The 20,486-nt window shown below is 36.3% G+C and overlaps 1 protein-coding gene across 1 annotated transcript in view; it reads left to right on the top strand.

Moving 5' to 3' along the window:
- DNAH14 (dynein axonemal heavy chain 14) overlaps positions 1–20,486 on the top strand; it is a gene marked incomplete at both ends in the record, with an annotated part of 395,029 nt that overhangs the window by 55,659 nt on the left and 318,884 nt on the right. Inside the window, 3 exons of the mRNA XM_080698700.1 lie at positions 9,326–9,474; positions 10,437–10,781; positions 17,355–17,696. Coding sequence (XP_080554826.1) covers positions 9,326–9,474; positions 10,437–10,781; positions 17,355–17,696 — 836 coding nt within the window. The remainder of the gene's footprint in view (positions 1–9,325; positions 9,475–10,436; positions 10,782–17,354; positions 17,697–20,486) is intronic.

Genomic DNA, 20,486 nt, shown 5'->3' with positions numbered 1-20,486 from the left:
CTTTTCTTGATTTCAGAAGTTTGTTTCTGTGTTGCTTTTGATAGTGTTCTGTCAGTCTGTAGGTGTCAGGGGGTATATACAATGGTAAGTTGTATTCAGTGGTGAAGTTTGAGTGAGGAGGAAAGTGATAAAATAGCAAATGCAAGAATAGGGTAGTCACAGATAGGATTGAATAGAATGAGAATATGACTTTGGTAAGGTAGTATATAGTAGAGATTAGAGATAGTGAGTATGTAGTAGAATTCTACTAACTAATGTAGAGTATTTAGTATCATGATATGACGTGCATTTAATACAAAAGAAAGAAGAGAAAAGAAAATAGAAATAAAAAGGACAGAGAGAACAGAGTAGATATGTACAAGAGAAGAGGCTTATGAAAGGGGTGGGGAAGAGAGCAAACAAGCACACACACAAAACACAAAAAACAACAAAATAATGCAATCCTACAAATATATGAATACAGAGCAGACTTGGCCTCTGTACTCTCTCTGTGCAGGTGCCAAGTGCCATCATCATTTTTCCTGCTGCAAGCCTGGGTCTCTGAGACTCTCGGTAGGCAGCTAGTAGCAATGGGCACAGGTCTTCCTCCACGCTTTCCACCAATGCTGAGCCCAAGTCTCTTCCTGCCTGTGTAGGCAGCATATCTTGATGGGAGCAGACCCAATGTACATGGAGACTCTGTTCTCCACAGCTAGGGCTGGGTTGGTCTGACTTCCCCCTGGTTACCACAATTGGGTGATCTGTGCCAATCTCCAGAGGTCCTAATAGAGCTCTGAGCCCTGGAGACTGTAGGCCATTTTGCCTGCTTGGCCTGGGGGCTATCTGCCAATCCAAGCCTCTGCTATGTCCAATAGCAGACTCCACTCTCTTCCCCCGCACTTTGCCACGTTGAACAGTAAAGTCTTAGATTCTGTGAATCTATTGCTTGCTGTGCAAATTCCTGTAGCTGCACAGCTGGTTCACTTACAGTGTTGTTGAGCACCACTCTGGATCTCTGGAGGGTGCAGTGAGCTTGACCACTACTTCTGCAAGTTGTTGTCAGTGTCTGTGTGAGAAGAGCTGATGGTTTAAAATTCCAATGAGCTGCAGCCACTTACTTCATTTCAAGTCATTGGCTTTCTTGCTGCGGGTCTCTGACAGTTTGGCACAGTAAGGCAAGATGGCACTGCTGGGGTGCTTGTGGCCACAGACATTGGAAGCATGCAGGATACTTTTCTGCTCTCTGATCTGCCATCTAGATTTTTTTTCTGCCACCTTTCACTTGTTGGTGCTCTGTTCAAGTTTATTCTAGTTTCTTTCTTTTGTCGGAATGCTGTTTTCACAGTGATTGAGGTCGAATGTCAACAGAACTGATATGTGCTGCTTCCCTCAGTCACCATTTTCTTGGAAGTAGAAGTCTAAGGATATGTTTTTTAAGCGTTCTGGTAGTTAATGTATAAACTGGTAATTTTGTATCACCTGTTATTATTAAATGATAAATTTAAGGTTATACATTTGGGGAAGAACACTGCAGTGGCTATGTGTCCTTTCCACTGCATCGTATCAGGTGGAACCTGTTGCTAATATTTCTTTTTGCTGGTGATGTCTACTCAGGTGGTTGCAGGTGTCTCCACTATAAAACTACTATATTTACTCTTATAATTAATACATGTCAGGATGGGAAGATCTTTAGATTGTACAAATATCTCATTTCTGCTGAAAATTTTGCCAGTTTTAGTACTTAACAGTGGGTCTTGCCCACAGCAGTTATTATTGCACTATTTGGATGGACTTTTTTTTTTGCAGGCCTAGGGATGTAACCCAGGGGCATTCAATATCCAAGCTACACCCCCTGCCCTAATTTTAATTCTTTATTTTGAAACAGGGTCTCACTAAGTTGGATAGAGCCTCACTAAATAGGTGAGGCTGTCCACAAACTGCAATCCTTTCGTCTCAGCCTCCCAAATGCTGGGATTATAAGCATGCACCACCATGCCTGGCAGTAGACCTTTTTTTTTTATAATGTTCTTTTATTGGTGCATTATAGTCTCACATCATAATGTAAATCATGTTGACAATGACATCCATGCACACAGCACTTGGTGCTTCTCCTCACCTCCCCATTCTCCCCTTCCCAATATAGAGTTATTGATATTAATGTTTGTATATTCACATATATACACATAATCAATGGTGGTATTTCCATTAGTGAACCTCAGTCTTCCTCTTCCCTTTCCCTTTGACCATCTTCTTGGCTCCACTTAAGTTTCTTCTCCATTATCTGGAGTCCCTTTTGTATCCCAATTACTCCCTAGCTTGTGCATATTAGAGAAAACATACAACTGTTTACTTTCTGTGACTGGCTTATCTCACTTAATGTTCTTCAGGCTCTTTCATCTTCTTGCAAATGACATCATTTTGTTCTTCTTTATTGCTGAGTAGAATTCCACTGTGTGTATTTCTTATAATTTTATAACCCATTCATCTTTTGATTGTTGGTTCCATAATTTGGCTATTGTGAATTTTGCTGCTATAAACATGGGTATACATATATTACTATAGTTCTCTGTTTCACCCTCTTTAGAAGGATAACCAGTGTGGTATAGCCAGATCATGGAGCATTCATTCCCAATTTTCTAAGGAATCTCCATGTCGATCTCTATAGTGGCTGGACTACTTTACAATCCCACCAACATTGTAGAAGAGTTTCTGTTTCCCCATATTCTCACCAACATTTATTGTTATTTGACTTTTTTATGCTTGCCATTCTGTTTGGGGTTAGCTGGAATGTCAGTATAGTTTTGATTTGCATCTCCCTGATTGCTAGTGATGTTGAACATTTTTTTCATGTACCTATTGGCCAGTATAGCTCTTCATTTGTGAAGTGTCTATTCAATTAGGTTGCTCATTTTATTTTTTTAATTGTTTTTATTGGTGCATTGTACTCATACATATTAATGGGATGCAAAATGGTGGAGACATACTTGCACACCTCATCCAATTAGCCCTTAACCAGTTCCCACCCCGTTCTCTTCCTGTCCTTCCTTCTGATATTTGGCTTACTGATTGACATTGATATGTTTGTTAAAAAGTACATCATGTGCACTAGAGAATTTCCCTCTTCCCCCTGATCCCCTCAGTTAGGTCACCTTCTTTGCTCATCTATAGAATCTCTTTCTTCATCTAGAGTTCCTCCTGTTACCCATCTTTCCCCTAGCTTCTGCATATTAGGGAAAGCATCCAATTTCTTATTTTTTGTGACTGACTAATCTCACTTAACACAGTGTCCTCCAGTTCCATCCATTTTCCTGTAAATGACATAATTGTGTTTTTCTTTATGGCTGAGTAAAATTCCATTGTGTACACATCCAATAGTTTTGTAATCCATTTATCTTTTGATGGACATCTTGGCTTGGTTCCATAGTTTGGCAATGGTGAATTTTGCAGCTATGAACATAGATACACATGCATTAGTTTGGTAGTTTGGTTTCCTTTCTTTGGGTAGATATCCAGCAGTGGTATTGATGGATCATCCAGTTGCCCATTTCTTGATTGGGTTATTTGTTGCTTTTTTTTTCTAGTATTATGTCTTTTAAGTTCTTTGTGTATTCTAGATATTAGTTCTCTTTCAGAGGGATAACTGGTAAAGATCTTCTTTCATTCCATGGGCTTTTTCTTTAGACTCTTGATGGTTTCCTTTGATGAGCATAAACTTTTTAGTTTAATACCATTCCACTTATTAATTCTTGCTTTGATTTTCTAAGCTTTGAGGGTCTTTTGGGGGAAGTTTCTACCTGTGCCTATATGTTGGAGTGTTGAACCTATGCTCTCCTCTAGTAGCATCACAGTTTCTGCTAACTTCCAGGTCTTTGATCCATCTCGAGTTTATTCCTGTGCAGAGTTGGAGGTAAGGATTTAGTTCCATTTTTCTACAAATGGATAACCAGTTTTCCCACACTATTTTTGAAAAGGCTGTCTTTTTTCCAGCATATGTATTTGGCACCTTTGTCAAAAATTGGCTATAAGTGTGTAGATTTGTTTCTGTATCTTCTATTCTGTTCCATTGGTCTATGTGTCTGTTTTTGTGCCAAAACCATGCTGTTTTTATTGCTGTAGATCTGTCATATTATTTAAAGTCAGAAATTGTGATGCCTTCTGCATGGTTTGTTTGGCTGAGAATTACTTTGGCTATTCTGGGTATTTTGTTTTTCCATATGAAATTTATGACTGATTTTTGTTGATCCATGAAAAATGACATTGATATTTTGATAGTGATTGCATTGACTGTAGATCATTTTGGTAGAATGGCCATTTTGACAATATTTATTCTGCCTATCTAAAAGCAAGGGAGATATTTCCGTCTTCCAAGATCTTCAATTTTTTTCTTAAGTGTTTTATAATTTTCATTGTAGAAGTCTTTTGCCTCTTTGGTTAGCTTTATTCCTAAGTATTTTATTGATTTTCAGGTTATTGTGAATGGGATTATTTTATGTATCTAATGGATCTTTTCTTCTGTTCTCATTATTTATACATTCTTTTATGAATTGATGTTCTTCCATAAGTAACATCCTTCTCCTGTATTTATTTACATATTTAGTTATTTGTGTCAATATGACTCATTGATCTATGAAAATATATTTGTAAATGTGAATATATATATTTATATATTTATATATAATGTCTTTCTGCATCTTTAATCAAACACTTAAATCACCCCATCATTTCAACTCCCCTTATAAAATAACTATTTTTCTTCTGCACTTCATATTCATATGTGTGTAAATAGTCAAATTTATACTTAAATGTCACTTAGTATTCTATTGTAAGTATTTTCAATTGTTGCAATTAGCATATTCTTTCTCTCTCTTTTGTTACTGGGGATTGCATCTGGGGTATTCTACCTTTGAGCTACACCTTCAGTCCTTCTTTATGTGTTATTTTGAAATGAAGTCTTGCTAAGTTACTACACACTGGCCTCAAGCCAGAGATCCTCCCATCTCAGCCTTCTAAGTACTGGTATTAAAAGTGCACCATCATGCCTGGCTTGCATCTGTTCTTTTTATTATCATTTACATGTCTGTATAATATTAAATTATACCAATGTGCCATAATATACTTACGCATGAACATAATGTTAAACATTTTAGTTACTCACAAATATTCACTACAGGAGATAATGAAACAGTTAACATCTTCTGAGATATAATGTATGGCTTCTGTTGAATTTTCTTTTAAAATAATTCCATAAGATTGAAATTGCTAGGTCAAAAGTCTTCCTTTCATTAGTTTTAAAGGAATTCTTTTAGATTAAGAAAATTAATCTTTAATCTATAATGTGAACTTAAAAAACTAAATGAGTTGTTTGACTTAATTTTACATTGATATTTTACCCATGCAGAAACTTATTTAAAGAAAAATACTTTTAAAGACCTTTTAAATGATTCAGGGTGTTTTATCATAGTTAGAGAGGCCTTCCTGATGATATTATAAAAATTCTCCCACTTATGTTCTAATCCTATTATGATTTTACTTTTATATGTAAATATATGATGACTTGGATGTAGCTCAATGGTAGAGCTCTTTGTAGTAGGCACAAGGCTGTGGGTTCAATCCCTAGCACTACAAAAATCAAATGAATGAATATTTGATTGCTCTGAAATTTATTTGGCATATATTATGAAACAGGACTTCACTTTTAATTTTTACCAGATGACCTATCAGTCTCAGCACCATTTATTGTACAATACATTCCTTATTCCTACTGATTTAAAATGTCACATTTATCATTTTTATATTTTAGTATTTTTAAACATTTTATTTCTAGTCTATGAAGTTGTTTTCTCTGTAACTTATGTACCAGCACTATACTTCTAAAATTTTTATGTAGCATTATAACACTTTTAACATCTGATAGCAATCTCCAGTTTTGCATCTTTTATCCCAGAAATTTCCAATAACATCTCTTATTTTTTGGACTACAAAAAAATATTGATGTTACTTATTTTGTTGCTTGGATTGTTTCACCTTTGATTAAGATGAGCATTTCTTCCTAATTGGCTTCTGAGCCATTTCAACATATCCCTGTACTTTTTATTTATTTTTTACTTTCTCTGTTTGTGGTATTGGGGATTGATCCCAGGAGAATTCTACCTCTGATTTACACTTTCAACCATATTTTTATTTTTAAATTTTGAAACAGGATCTCACTGAGTTGCAGAGGGTCTTGCTAGGTTACTAAGGCTAGCTGAAAACTTGCAATCTTCCTGTATCAGCCTCCCAAGCACTTAGATTACAAGCATGTGTTTCTATGTCCAGCTTCCCCATAACTTTGGTTGGTGGCCACTTCCTTAGTTTCTGACACCACAAGATGCTGCCAGCTTGCTATGGTTCAACATGGTTTGGGTTGTCCCCAAAGTATCCTGTATTAAGGGCTTGATCCCCAGCGTGATGCTGTTGGGAGGTAGTAGAGCCTTTACCAGGTGGGTCCTAGTGGGAGGTCCTCTGGTCATTGAGATCATGATATAGTTCTTCATTTCCTAGTAGTTCTTGTGCAACCCCATAAGCTGTCACAAAAGAGTTATTATTAAAAGAGAAAGCTTGGCCCTGCTGTCCTCTCTGCTTCTGATTTGGATGTGACTATGTGACTGCTTACTCACACATGTACTCTTGCCATTGCCTTCCACCAAAAGTGAGGCAGCCCATTTCAGGTCTGAGATGATGCAGACACCATGCCCATTGTGCATATATATACCACAATGATCCATTCATCTCTTGATGGACACTTAGGCTGGTCCTATAATTGATTATTGTTAATCATGCTACTATAAACATGGATATTCATAGACTGCTATAATATCCTGACTTCCATTCTTCTGGAAAGATGTCCAAGAGTGATATAGCTGGGTCATATGATGGTTTCATTTCCATTATTCTGAGAAATCTCCACACTGATTTTTATAGTAGTTGTATTAATTTACAATCCCATCAACAGGATGTAAGTGTTCCTATTTCCCTATATCCTCATCAGAATTTATTATTACTTATATTCTTGATGATTGTCATTCTAGTTGAGGTTAGATAGAATCTCAGTGTAGTTTTGGTTTGCATTTCTTTGACTGCTAATGACGTTAAACTTTTTTTCATATATTTATTGGCCATTTGTATTTCTTTTGAAAGTATCTATTCTAGTCCATTGTTTGATAGGTTATTTGTTTTTATAGGGTTAAGTCTTTTAAGTTCTTTGTATAGTCTAGATATTAGACCTTTATCAAGAAATAGCTGGCAATGATTCTTTTCCAACTCTGTAGTCTCTCTCTTTAGTCTTTTGGTTTCTTTTGCTGCATAGAAGGTTTTTAATGCCATCCTATTTACTAAATCTTGTAATTTCCTAAGCTTTGGGACTCTTGTTGAGGAAGTTTTTACCATTGCCTATGTGTTGGAGCATTGATCCTATTCTAGTAATTTCAGTCTCTTATCTAATTTCTAGTTCTTTTTTTCATCTCAGTTTTATGGGTTTTGACAAATTCACAGTTATATATTCACCATCACAGTTCTAAACAAACTGTTTATTTTTGTCATCCCTCAATTCCTTTGTATTGACACTCTCCAGCCAACTCTCCACCACCATCACCCCTTACTTCTGACAATCACAGATCTCTCTTCTGTTCCTATTGTTTTATCTTTTCCAGAATGTCATTTAAATGGGTATGTAGCCTTTTGAGTCTGGCTCTTTCATGTAGAAAAATACCTCTAAAATTCATCATGTTGTTGCATGGATCAATAATTTGTTTCTTTTTATTGCTGAGTTATTTTCTGTTGTCTGTATGAACCATGTATTGCTTACTTATTCTAATCAGGGTTATTTCTACTTTGGGGAAAGTGTGAGTAAAATCACCATACACATTCACTTGCAGAATTTTGGATGAACATAAGTCTTCTTCTTGGATTGTCTAAGGGTGGGATTGCTGGGTTATATGGTAGGTGTATGTTTAATTTTATGAGAACTGCTAAACTGTGTGGAAAGTGATAGCATTATTTTCCATTCCTACCAGCAATGTCTGAGTCTTTTTCTCATCCTTGGCAGCACTGATAGTGTCAGATTTTTCTTTAATATTAGCCATTCTAATAGGTGTGTAGTGGTTTCTCATTGTGATCATTTGTATTTCACTAGTGACTAATGATATTAATCTTTTTAATCCTAATTTGCCATTGTATATCTTCTTTTGTCAAATTCTCCTTAGGTCATTTTGCCTCTTTTATGAAAATCTAGGTGATAATTTACTTATTGTTGGGTTTTGAGAGATCTTTGTATGTACTCTGGATGAAGTGCTTTATCAGATACATGATTTGCGAACCTTTTCTTGCATTCAGTTCCATATCAACTCATTCTCTTCCACAGAGCTAAACGACTTAATTTTGATAAAGCACAACTTGTCAAGTTTCTCTTTTATATGTTGTGCTTTTGGTTTTGTATCTGAAAATTCTTTGTGCATGTGTATGTGCGAGTTGGTAATGGAGATTAGACCCAGGGGTGCTCTACCACTGAGCTATACCTCTAGCCCTTTTATTTTTTACTAAGAGACAGGATGTCACTAAGTTGTGGAGGAAACCTCAAACCTGCTATCTTCCTGTCTCAGCTTCCCAAGTAGTGGGATGGTAGGTGTGTGCCTCTGCTTCTGGCTCTAAAAACTCTGCCTAACTCAATGTCACCTCGATTTTCTTTTCTTTTTTTTTTTTTTCTAAGATTTAAAGAAGTTTATTAGAAAGATAGAAATACAGAAAGTAGAAATACAGCCCCATGCCAAAATGGCATGGGGGGGTGACTCGAAATGAATACACCCTTGATTTTCTCCAATAATATTTTAGACTTGTGTTTTCTATTTAAGCGTAGAATTCATCTTGATTTTATTTTTGTGTAAGGTATAAAGCAAGAGTTTGGGGGTTTGTTTTTATCTTGCCTGTAAACATCTAGTTGCCCAACTACATTATGAACTATTTAATGGTAAAGGCTGTGTTTTCTGCTGTGTATTTATAATGATATAATATTCTTTAGACAGAAGATGTTTCAAATATTTGTTAGCTGAATGACTTATTCTTCATTTCTATTTTAATCATGTATCCTCCCAACACCACCCAACCTATATATGAAATGGTTACTCTGCTTCTATAATATTAAGTACTAACCTTTGCACCCATCATTAAATTCTATGTGTCAATATAGAATACCATCTAATCCTCATAATAAATCGGTCTCAGTTTTCAATAATTCTAGACATTATGAATAACATTAAAGTGCAGCTCTCAAGGGGACTTTTGAAATTATTAACTTTTAAATTGTATATTCTAGCCACGATTACTCCTCTTTACCAAGATCCTCGCTTGTCGATCTTAATTGATTTGGCTTCAGTTGAGAGAGAACATAAAAATTATAAGAAGCAGTGTGGATGGCCAGATTGTCAGATCCTTTTTGAAATGGATACTGCCTACCAAAATAAAGTAAGTTTGAAAACAGTTCATTTTACAGGAGGTTTGATTTAGGGGGTAGAAACTCACTGAAATCTTTGGACCAAAGGGATTTATTGAAAAATTAAGAGCATCATAATTCATAGCAGTTGGAGAATTATTCCCAGCTTATCTCTCCATCTATTTTTTCCACAATCTCCCACTGCTACTCATTGCACTGTGTTTTCTCCAACTTCCACTGTGAAAATGAACTTTCTCTTTTATGGCTCTAATACTGGCTTGCCAAATGTTGACTTTCCATTCCACAGCTCATATATTACTGTGTAATTGGCTATTTTATTTTATTTTATTTTATTTTTTAGTGGTACTGGGGTTCCTGGAAGCCCTTCTACCTCTGGGATACATTCCCAGACCTATTTTTATATTTTTATTTGGAAACAGGGTCTCTTAAGCCAGGATGGCTGGCTTCGAACCCGTGCAATCCTCCTGTCTCTGCCTCCCAAGTGCGGGGATTACAAGTGTGCGCCACCACGCCCAGGGTAATTGGCTATTTTAATCCAAATTCTCAAAATATTCTAATTGGTTCATCTTGGGTCAGAATTCTACCCTATCTAAATCATCTAGGTCTTGGAAGTTGAGAAGATCACATGGTAATCTAGAAAAGACCTTTTCTAGGACTATGTATAGAACATATACTCTAAAACAGGGTGACAAATAAAGGAATAAATATCTTTTCGAAGCATGTTTCATAATAGCATATTAATCATAAAATTAAATATCCTAGTGAGCCTTTACATAAAAGCCAAATATTAGAAAGTCACCCAAATGTCCCAAATCCCTGTTTCCAATATATTTTTATATTTATTAGAGGTTTTAAAGAAAATGAACATCACATAAGACTTTTATTTTAGTATGAACTATTAGCTTATCAGGACATACTCTTTTCCTTCTTATAATAAAAATTCTGACTATATTTTTAACATTTTCATTCACAGATTGTGAGTCTTCTGACTATAATTGGTGAGTCAATGGGTGTAGTTAACATGTACAGCCTCAAGTTTCTTAGGTATTGTACCATGGTAGAAGAGGCCAAAATCATGAGTATGAGAATATCATCTATGGGAGAATTAACTGCAACACAGTTTAAAACTATACTACATAAATTCAGAAACTACTTCAGACATACTTTGATGATGACCATTGAGAAGCGCATTGGCATTTTCAAAGCTATAAGTTTTGATTATCAATCAGAATGCCTACCATATATTGACAACATCATAAATATGGCTCAGGACCTCTTGAGATCTGTAATTGAGAAAAAAAGTATAAATCTATTGGAAGTAAGTATTTTTTAAAAAAAACTCCTCTTGTATAATAATATTTCAGTTAGTAGATTATAATTTTAAAACATATAGCCAGAAAATATGCATGATAAGTATTATCCTCAGAAATTCTAATGAAATAATTTTACATTTGCTCCTGTCTTTGATTAAGTATAACTTCCTAAAAAACCTTTTTCTCTGATCACCACATCTAAAATTACATCTCATAACACTTTTTATGTCATTTCCCTGTTTTATCTTTATGATATGCATTTCTACCTGACAATAAGTTATATATTTGTTTGTTGTTCATCTCCTTAACTAGAAAGTGAGCTCCATAGAGTTTATGGAGTGTCTGAGGTAAACCTTTGAATACAAATGCATACTGGGTTTTCAATGTGGATTCGGGTTATTCTTTTTTTTAGAAAGGTTTCTGGGAGGGTAGATCATCTCCTACAGCATAGTGATTTGGAGCCTCTGTGGAGGTTCTAGAGCTGAGCAAATATGAAAATCTGGGGGCACTCCAAATAATCTTTTTTATTATTTCTGCCTATTACCCATGTAACTTTCTAGAACAAATACAGTTTCTGGTATATCAGTCATTGTCAACACCAGCACCCTCAGTTGTACTTTACATCTGCTTAGCAATATGAATTTATGATAATATAAATTATTCATTTATTCATTCAGGCCATAGATATTTATTAAACCTTGATTGTATTGGCCCCTGGAATATAATGGGAGGAGAGATATAGTTATTCTTTCACTCATTGAGTCTAATCTTGCAGAAAATATTGGCAGAAATATATAACATAGCCTAGGTGAGGTCATTAATAATTTTCTAGAAAAATTCTTAACATCTAAAAGATAAGTAGGAGTTCTATGGAGGTGTTGGGAGGAAAAAGGAAAATATTGCAGAAATACATTAATTTAACTTAGACTCAGTTGCATAGAATAGAAAAGAGAAATTGGCTCACACAACTGGAAACTAATTTCTCTCATAGGAAAAAGTAGTACCAATGATTTTATAGTCCATTCATCTGTTTATTAACACCTAAGTTGGTTTCATAATTTGGCTGTTGTGAATTGTGCTGCTATGAACATGGGTATGCATATATTACTGTATTTTTCTGGTTTCAACCTTTTTGGAGGATACCCAAGAGTAGATTACAAAATTATGGGAAATACACACAATGGAATTCTACTCAGCAATAAAGAAGAACAAAATTATGTCATTTGCAAGAAAATGGAAGGGCTTGGAGAACATTATGTGAAGTGAGATTAGCCAATCACAGAAAGTGAAGGGTCAGTTTGTTTTCTCTAAAAGTGCAAGGCAGGGAGCAATTGGGATGCAAGAGAGACTCTAGATAATGGAGGAGAAATCTCAGTGGAGCTAGGGAGGTGGTCTAAGGGAAGGAAAAGAGGAAGACTAAGGTTCATTAATGGAAATACTACTATTGACTATGCATACATGTGTGAATATACAAATATCAATCTCAATAACTATGTACTGGGAAGGGAGGAAATGGAGAGGTGAGTTTGGAGCATCAAGTGCTGTGTGCATGTATGTCATTGTCAACATGATTTACATTATGATGTGAGACTATAATGTACCAATAAAAGCACATTATAAAAAATAGTATCAAGAGAGGCAGAGAAATCCTAGGGCTAGTAAAATGGCTTCACAAGGTCATCAGAGACATCTCTTGCTACTATCCCTCCTTGAGCATGAGGTCCATGTATATCATCCAAGATGACTGCCATCTCTCTGGCTATCACATGCTCATTCCAAGCAGCAAAGAAGATAATCCTCCTGTTTGATGTCTAAGGATGTTTCCCAGAAGCACCACATATTTTGACTTGTATTATATTTGCCAAAACTTAGTTATGTGGTCTCACCTAGCTGCAAAGTGACTGAGAATGGTACTCTGGAAGCATAGAACCTCCAACAAATTTATTTGTCACTAAGGGGTGAAGGAAGTGAAGATCAGAGTAAGCATTAAGTAGATACTGTCACAGGAAATGGGAACAGCAAGTGCAAGTTTCAGAGAGAAGGCACACTTGAGAACCTGAGTGAATCCCGTTTAACAAGTATACAGCCTATGAAAAAGAAATGGCCAGAGGCAAAGCTGCAAAACTGGGCAGTCTTGTAAGCCATGTTAGGGACTATAGATATTATTCTTAAGACTATAGAAATCATTGTATTGTTTTAAGCAGATAAATGGTGTGATACAGTTTGTACTTTTATAAGGACCTTTGGTTGTGGCATGTGGAATGGATTAAAGAGAGATAAGGTGGAAAGCTGCCTTTGTAATCTAGGGGAGATTTGATGAGTCTTGAATCAGGGCAGTGACAGCATACACTCCAAGAAACAAATGCCTATAATATATGTAGGAGATAAAATGAGCAGGATCTGGTAACTGTTAAAATAATATAAGGAACATGAGAAATAGGAGTTAATGCTTTTAGGCTTTTGGTCAGGTAACAGCCTAGCAATAATGAAGTTCAATGGAAGAGGGAACACAATACTTGTTAAATTACATAAGGATGTTTAAGTAGAGGTATCCAGGAGAACATATCTGTGATATTAGGACAAAGTCTAGATTGGTAATATATATAAGTGATCAGCAAGCAAGTAGCCATTGAAATCACCTAAGAGAATGATAATGTCAATGTGTGTGTGGTAAGAATAGATGAAAGCCTATAGCAGAAGCCTGGAGAGCATCAGCATTTAGAGGATTTTTAGAGGAAGAGGAGCCCATGGGGTATACTAAGAAGGAGCAGCCGAATCATTTAAGAGAAAAGCAAGAGAGTATTTTGAGAAGGAAGTAACATTTAGCAAATTTAATACTACAAATAATTTAAGAAAGAGTTGGAAATATCCATTAGATGAAAGATAATATATGGTACACATAATGAGATATATATTTAAACCAAAAACAGTTCTATGTATTACAAAACAATTACTCTCTATTTCATCTAGGATTGCATTTTCTAGAACATATTGAAACCTTACCCCACCTCCAAAGCAATGCTCTTTTTTTAAATTTTTTATTGGTGCATTGTAATCATACGTCTTAATGGAGTACAGGATGATAGAGGCATACATACACACATCACTCATTTGGCCCTTTCCCAGTTCCCATCCCATTCCAACTTCTCCCCCTCCCTCCTTCTCATGTTGGCTTAGTGATTGACTTTGTTATGTTTGTGAATGTACATTATGTACATTATGGAATTTCCTTCTTCCCCCCTCCCATCATCCCATTAGGCCTCCTTATTAGGTGGCATACAAAAGAAATCTGGGTGTTGGTAATTAAGGGTTGGTACAATAGCTACTATGCCATCAGGGAACCAGGCTACATTTTTTGTACTGGATTGAACCAGTACCAAAAAAGGACATTCTACCTCTGAGATATAGCCCCAATCTTATTTTATTTTTATTTTTAAACAGAGTCTCACTGAGTTGCTGAGAATCTCACTAAGTTGCTGAGGCTGGCTTTGAACCTGTGATCCTCCTGTCTCAGTCTCCTAAGTAGGATTTACAGGAGTATAACACCACATACGCTTTCTGTTCTTCTATCCTTGACAATATCTGCTACCTGGTACTCTCACTATCCTGCTCACTCTCCATGTAGATACAAGGAGGAAGCACAAAAGACTGTGTGGAAAATTTCACTTCTGATTGGCCAGACTGGGCCAGTGGCTATCTACAACTGCAAGGCAGTCTGGCTGAGATGACATGGTTTTGATAGAATGTGTTGAGTTTTGAGTCATACAATTTATAGTATCTGCCATGGTCCATCCCTTTGGCTACTCACACCCTTCTTCACATATATTGAGTTTTAGAGAACATAATAAATATTACAGTTCTTCTTTGCCTGAATACTGAGATGAGAAATTACAGCAATTTAAGTTTAAGAAAAAAGATTAAAAATATTTACTTGTAATAAGATGATTCTGAAATACATGCTTTATATTTGCTCAGAATTAGCCTTCTCAAAACTGAAGTTCAGTCTTAACCCACCCAGAACTAGTTGCCCTGCAAAACTACCAACATCCTGGCTACCTTGAGCCCCTATCACTGTACCAGAGCAAGCAGAGTGGAACATATGCTTTTGAGAGGAAGGGTCTAGGCTTCCTGGCTTTAAAAGATAGCTGTCATGTACCTGTTGTTCCTTCTTCCCTTTTCTCCCATTCTTCTCTCAATGTGCCTGTGATGATTTGAGTTCCATCTTTGTGTGGTACTGGGGATGGAACTCAGGGGCATTTTACTTCCGAACTATACCCCCAGCCCAATTTTTTATTCTTTATTTTGAAACCAGGTCCCACTGAGTTGCAAAGGGCCTAATTAAGTAGCTGAGGCTGTCCTTGAACTGCTATCCTCCTGTCTCAGCCTCCCAAATGCTGGGATAACAAGCATGCACCACCATGCCTGGCTTGAGTTTCATCTTGAAAAATAAGTAGAGAAACTACACGATAAGGGTGGCAGAGACTAAACAAAACTTGGGTGTTTAATGACTGCATAGAACAGAGATGCCATACCAGCCTGAGCTGCTGACTTCCAGATTGAAAGAGAAATCAACCTTGACTGTCACAGTTATTTTCCATTTTCCTTTTACTAACAGCCTAAGCAAATCTGAGTAATATGCATAATACCAGGAGGTTACAGTCTGGAGTTTCTCATATGGTGTCAAGGAGGGATCTTTTCAATAACTCCCAGGAGCAGGAGGCAGTCTTTTTGTACCTCTACCCAGTTCAGTGTATTAGTGTGCTTACAAAGCTAAGTAATAAAGAGCTTTCATCATTTTTACCTCTTCTGTCTCTTTCTCCATCCTTGGAAGGGTCAGAAAGTAGCTAAGAAGCAGACATATAATAATCTGTCTCCCAATTCTCATAATAAAATATATTTCTCCACTGTTAAGAGTAAACAGAATATTTTACTCCTTGAGATTTTATATTTCTCCAAAACATCCCATTACTCCAATAAATTGAAATCTTCAGAATGGTATCATTCCTATTTCCTTCCTCTTTCAAAAATGAAATGGGGAGCCGGGCGTGGTGGCGCACACTTGTAATCCCTGCGCTTGGGAGGCAGAGACAAGAGGATCGCGCAGGTTCGAAGCCAGCTGCGTGCGCGCTGGCTTAGGAGACCTGTTTCCAAATAAAAATGTAAAAATAGGTCTGGAAGTGTAGCCCAGAGGTAGAAGGGCTTCCAGGAACCCCAGTACCACCAAAAAAAAAAAAAAGAGAGAAAGAAAGAAATAGGGAAATAAAACAACTTCTTCTCTACATCAACTGTTATTCTTCTCTGAGAGCTTAGCATTCTTAGTTTTATATTATTACAAAAGTAGCATTTCTGTATATTCTAATTTAAGAAAAATTCTATACAGCCCTTACACTCCCAGAAAATCCACCTTTACCCATTTATATTTAATCATGTAAGAAAGATAGGTTAGCAACACTGATTATGATGTGAGACTGCCTAAGTTCAAAACTTCCAATCCAACCATGTTGAAGAAACAGAAACTAGACTTAACCTCCTCCATAAACACCCACTACACAAACATACATATTATTTTAAGATTTTTGCATTTATGTCTATGAGAGAACTTGCTCTATTATTTCCTTTTCCTTTACCATATTTATTTGCTTTTTCCTATCTATATATTGTTCATATCAAAAGAGAAGTTAGAGTATATTTCACCTTTTTCTACTCTCTTGGTTTGTACAAGATTGGACTTACCTGTTTTCTTTGTGATGTAGATCTATTTAATATGGATATATTTTTAAATATTTGGGGCCTATATTTGTGATATAGACAACATTTTAAAATATTTGGGGCATTTTTATTATGACTTATAGTAGGAGGCAAGATATTTACTCATAGCTCTATAACTTATTATATTTCTGATCCTAGGCTAATTAAACCTTTTGAGACTCAGTGTCCTCCTGTGCAAACTGGAGGGGAAAAAAACCTAATTAGCAAATGTACTCTGAATAAAGTAAAAATTTCATACCTAAAGAACCTAGAATTTAGGTGGTCAAAAAGTAAAAGTAATGATTATGCACTATTCACATTCCAGCTATACTTGTGCTATTTGTATTTATTTTTTTAAAACAACAGTACTTCTTTTTAGTTTCACTAGCATTTATTTTACAAGTTAAATATGTTCAAGAGTCTTCTGTTAACAATAGAAGAATTTGATCTTGTTAATGCCATTATTTAAATAATACTTAGCCGGGCGTGGTGGCGCACGCTTGTAATCCCAGCATTCAGGAAACTGAGACTGGAGGATAGTGGTTCACGGACAGCCTCAGCTACCTAGTGAGGCCCTCTGCAACTCAGTGAGACCCGGTTTCAAAATAAAGAATAAAAAATAGAGCAGGGGGTGTAGCTTGGAGGTCAAATGCCCCTGGGTTCCACCCCCAGACCCGCAAAAATAAATAAATAAATAATACTTAGAATTGTATCCAAATTGTACTTTTTTCTAAAATTATATTTGTAGAAGTCAGAAAAATTAAGAATAGTCTTCTAAAATAGTAAAAAAAATCATTCAATAATTACAATTGACATGTTAATGATTTCAGATAATAGAATCATCAGTTCGACAGCTGGAATCTGATTTCAAGGAAATAGAAGAATTTGTGGAACACTTTACTTTTTTGGATACCATATTCTTAAAAATATCTAAATTAGAAAAAGAGTACTCAATAATTTCTCAGCTATATTCTGTTTTAAGATATTACCACATTGATATTTCAGAAGAGCAAATTGCCATATATAAGATCCTCTTTATCAAGTTTCATCAGCTAAAAGCATCTATGAAGTTAAATGAAACAAACAGAGATGCAACTATGGTGAAATTTAGGGAAAATTTGGAATCAAATATCACTAGTCTGAGAGTGGATGTTAGTAATTTAAAAGCCAAAGTAAGTATTTTTTGTCTTTTTTGTTTTTTTCTGTAAAAACTTAGTTTTATGTAATACTATTCTTTCTATGGAATCTTGGCTAAATCATTCAATATAAGTATTCTCAACAGATTCTCACCACAGACAGCATTTTAGTGAATGGGAAATAAAACTTCTTGCCTATTTTTAGTAACTTCTCACTAGAATTTAACATTTTCTTAACCTGTAAATGAATGTAGGCAATAAAATAACTTTTTACCATTAAGGGGTCCTTGGCATAAAATGTGCTAAAAAAAAAAAAAGCAAACCGCTCTTCCGGGAAGATGGCAATGGAGAAAAGCGGGGCTTATGAGCCCCGCTAATAACCAATCTCTATTACCACAAAATCAGCGCCTTTCATAGCCAGAAAACACCATCAGCAGAGAAACAAAAAATGTAAATACAAGACACAGAGAAAAAGAGGGCTGGAAAAACAAGACACCAGAAAGAAACCAAACTGCAGTGCTCTGGCTCCAGAGAGGAGGGGGACTCAGAACGGAGCTCAGAGCCACAGAGGAGATACGCCGGCCTCACAGCCAAGGATGCAGCAGCAGCACCTTACTGCCGGCGGCAGCAGCAAGTTCACTGGATGGCACCACACCAACGCACTCAACAGCCCACCAGGCTCCAGAGAGGAGGGTGGACAGCGAGCCGAGGTAAGTCACTGAGGATAAGCTGGGGGCAGAAATCGGCAGATTTTTTGGCGCAAGGGAGTGTCTAAAGCTCCCAGTGGCTGGGTTCAGCACACCCTGCAGGGATTCAGAGTGGAGCTCAAAACCAGAGAAGAAATACGCCAGCCTCACGGCTGAGAGGGTGGCAGCAGCACCATATTGCAACTGGAGGCAGCAGCAGCGAATTCACGGAGTCCACTACAGCTCCATCAGTGCACTCAACAACAGTGAGTCAAATTGTGGCCCCTAGAGGAGAAATCCCAGTACTGTACTCCCAGGGACTTGACCCAGTCGGGGAGTGGTGGTGGCAGAGATATCACACCATAGGAGAACACCCAACCTGGCACCCCCCATGGTCTAAAGCAGCCTCGATTGACTCCCTGGGTCTGAGACTTTGCGATACAAACCAGTAAAGGAGTAGTGCGGACGGAGATACCACAGACTCAAGATCCAGAGCACCTTAAGTGAAGTCGTAGTGACCCAGGGGAAGAACCCAGAGAAGGCACAAACTTCCAAAATCATGAGAAAGAGAAATAACAATGGAGCAATGAATGCCCACAACCCCACAACATCAGAACCTGATAAAACAGAAATTCAGAGATTTCTAGAAGATCAAATCAGGAAAATAACTAGAAATAATAGAGGTGTTTCGAAAAGAATTCAGAGAGAGCCAAAAAGAGATAAAGGATGCAATTAATGAAGTAAAGGCCTCAATTCAAAGTACAAACAACTGATTAGACCACATGGAGAATAGAATCTTGCTCTTAGAAGATGATCACTCCAAAAATGAACGCATAGTTTCTAATTTAGAAAAAAAAAAACGACAGCAGGAATCTGACATTGAAGAAATATGGGCCCATTTTAAGAGAGCTAACCTAAACCTAAGAATAATTGGAATAGAGGAGGGAAAAGAAGGTGAAACCAAAGGGATCAACAATATCTTCAAGGAAGTAATAGCAGAAAATTTTCCAAACATAGAGCAAGAGATCGATACACAGGTCCAGGATCCTTTAGACAGGATCAGAGAAGAGAATCCCCACACCACATAATTGTCAAAATGACCAATGTGGAAGCCAAGCAGAGAATCTTAAAGGCAACAAAAACAAAGGGCCAAGTGATATTCACAAGCAAACCAATTACAATCATTCCAGACTTCCCAAACCAAGTCATGAGAGCCAGAAGGGCTTGGAGTAACATATTCAAAACTCTAAAAGAAAGCAACTTCCAGCCAAAAATGTCCTACCCAGCAAAACTTTCTATCAAATTAGATGGAGAAATAAGAAACTTCCATGACAAACAGAAACTGAAGGAATTTATGTCTTCAAAACCAGCGCTAGAGAAAATACTCAAAGAGATTAATTACAAAGAAGAAATAGGCAACACACACCAGAACCAGAGAAACAAGATTCTCCATCCAACAGACAACTAAGATTGGTTATCTGTGGAGATTCATTATTTATGTTAGTCTTTTGCCTATCTCTAAATTGTATTGTTTGCTTTTATTGTTGCTAATTTTTAGGATTTTTTTTTCTAGTTGGAATACTAATATACCTTCAGATATAGCATTTGGAAATATTTTATCCCATTCTATCATTAACTTTTAACTCTGTTTACATTGTCTTCGGATATACAATTTTTTTAGGGAGTTTGTTTACCCTTTTGTTGCCTGTGCCATTAAAATCATATCCAAGAAATCACTGCCAATTTCAATGTTGTGAGGTTTTATGACCCAGATTTTCTTCTAAAAGTTTATAGTGTTAAGATTTATATTTAGGTCTTTTATCTATTTTGAGCTAATATTTGTATATGGTGTTAGGTAAGGGTCCAATTTTATTCTTTTTCATGTAATTATTATTTTTCAACAATATTTAGTTAAAAGATTATTTTTCCTCCACCAAATGTTCATGAAAACCTTGTCAACAATAACTTGATAATATATGGAAGAATTTATCTCTAGGCCTTTATTTAACTCCAGTGGTTTATATATCTGCCTTTATAACAGTACTACACTGTTTCAATTATTGTAGCTTTATAAGGCTTGAAATCAGAAAATATACATCTTCTAGCTTTGTTCTTTTTCGAGATCGTTTTGGGTATCTAG

Source organism: Muscardinus avellanarius (assembly GCF_963383645.1).
Source record: "Muscardinus avellanarius genome assembly, chromosome: 7".
Taxonomy (NCBI): domain Eukaryota; kingdom Metazoa; phylum Chordata; class Mammalia; order Rodentia; family Gliridae; genus Muscardinus; species Muscardinus avellanarius.
This window is presented reverse-complemented; position numbering and strand designations above follow the sequence as displayed.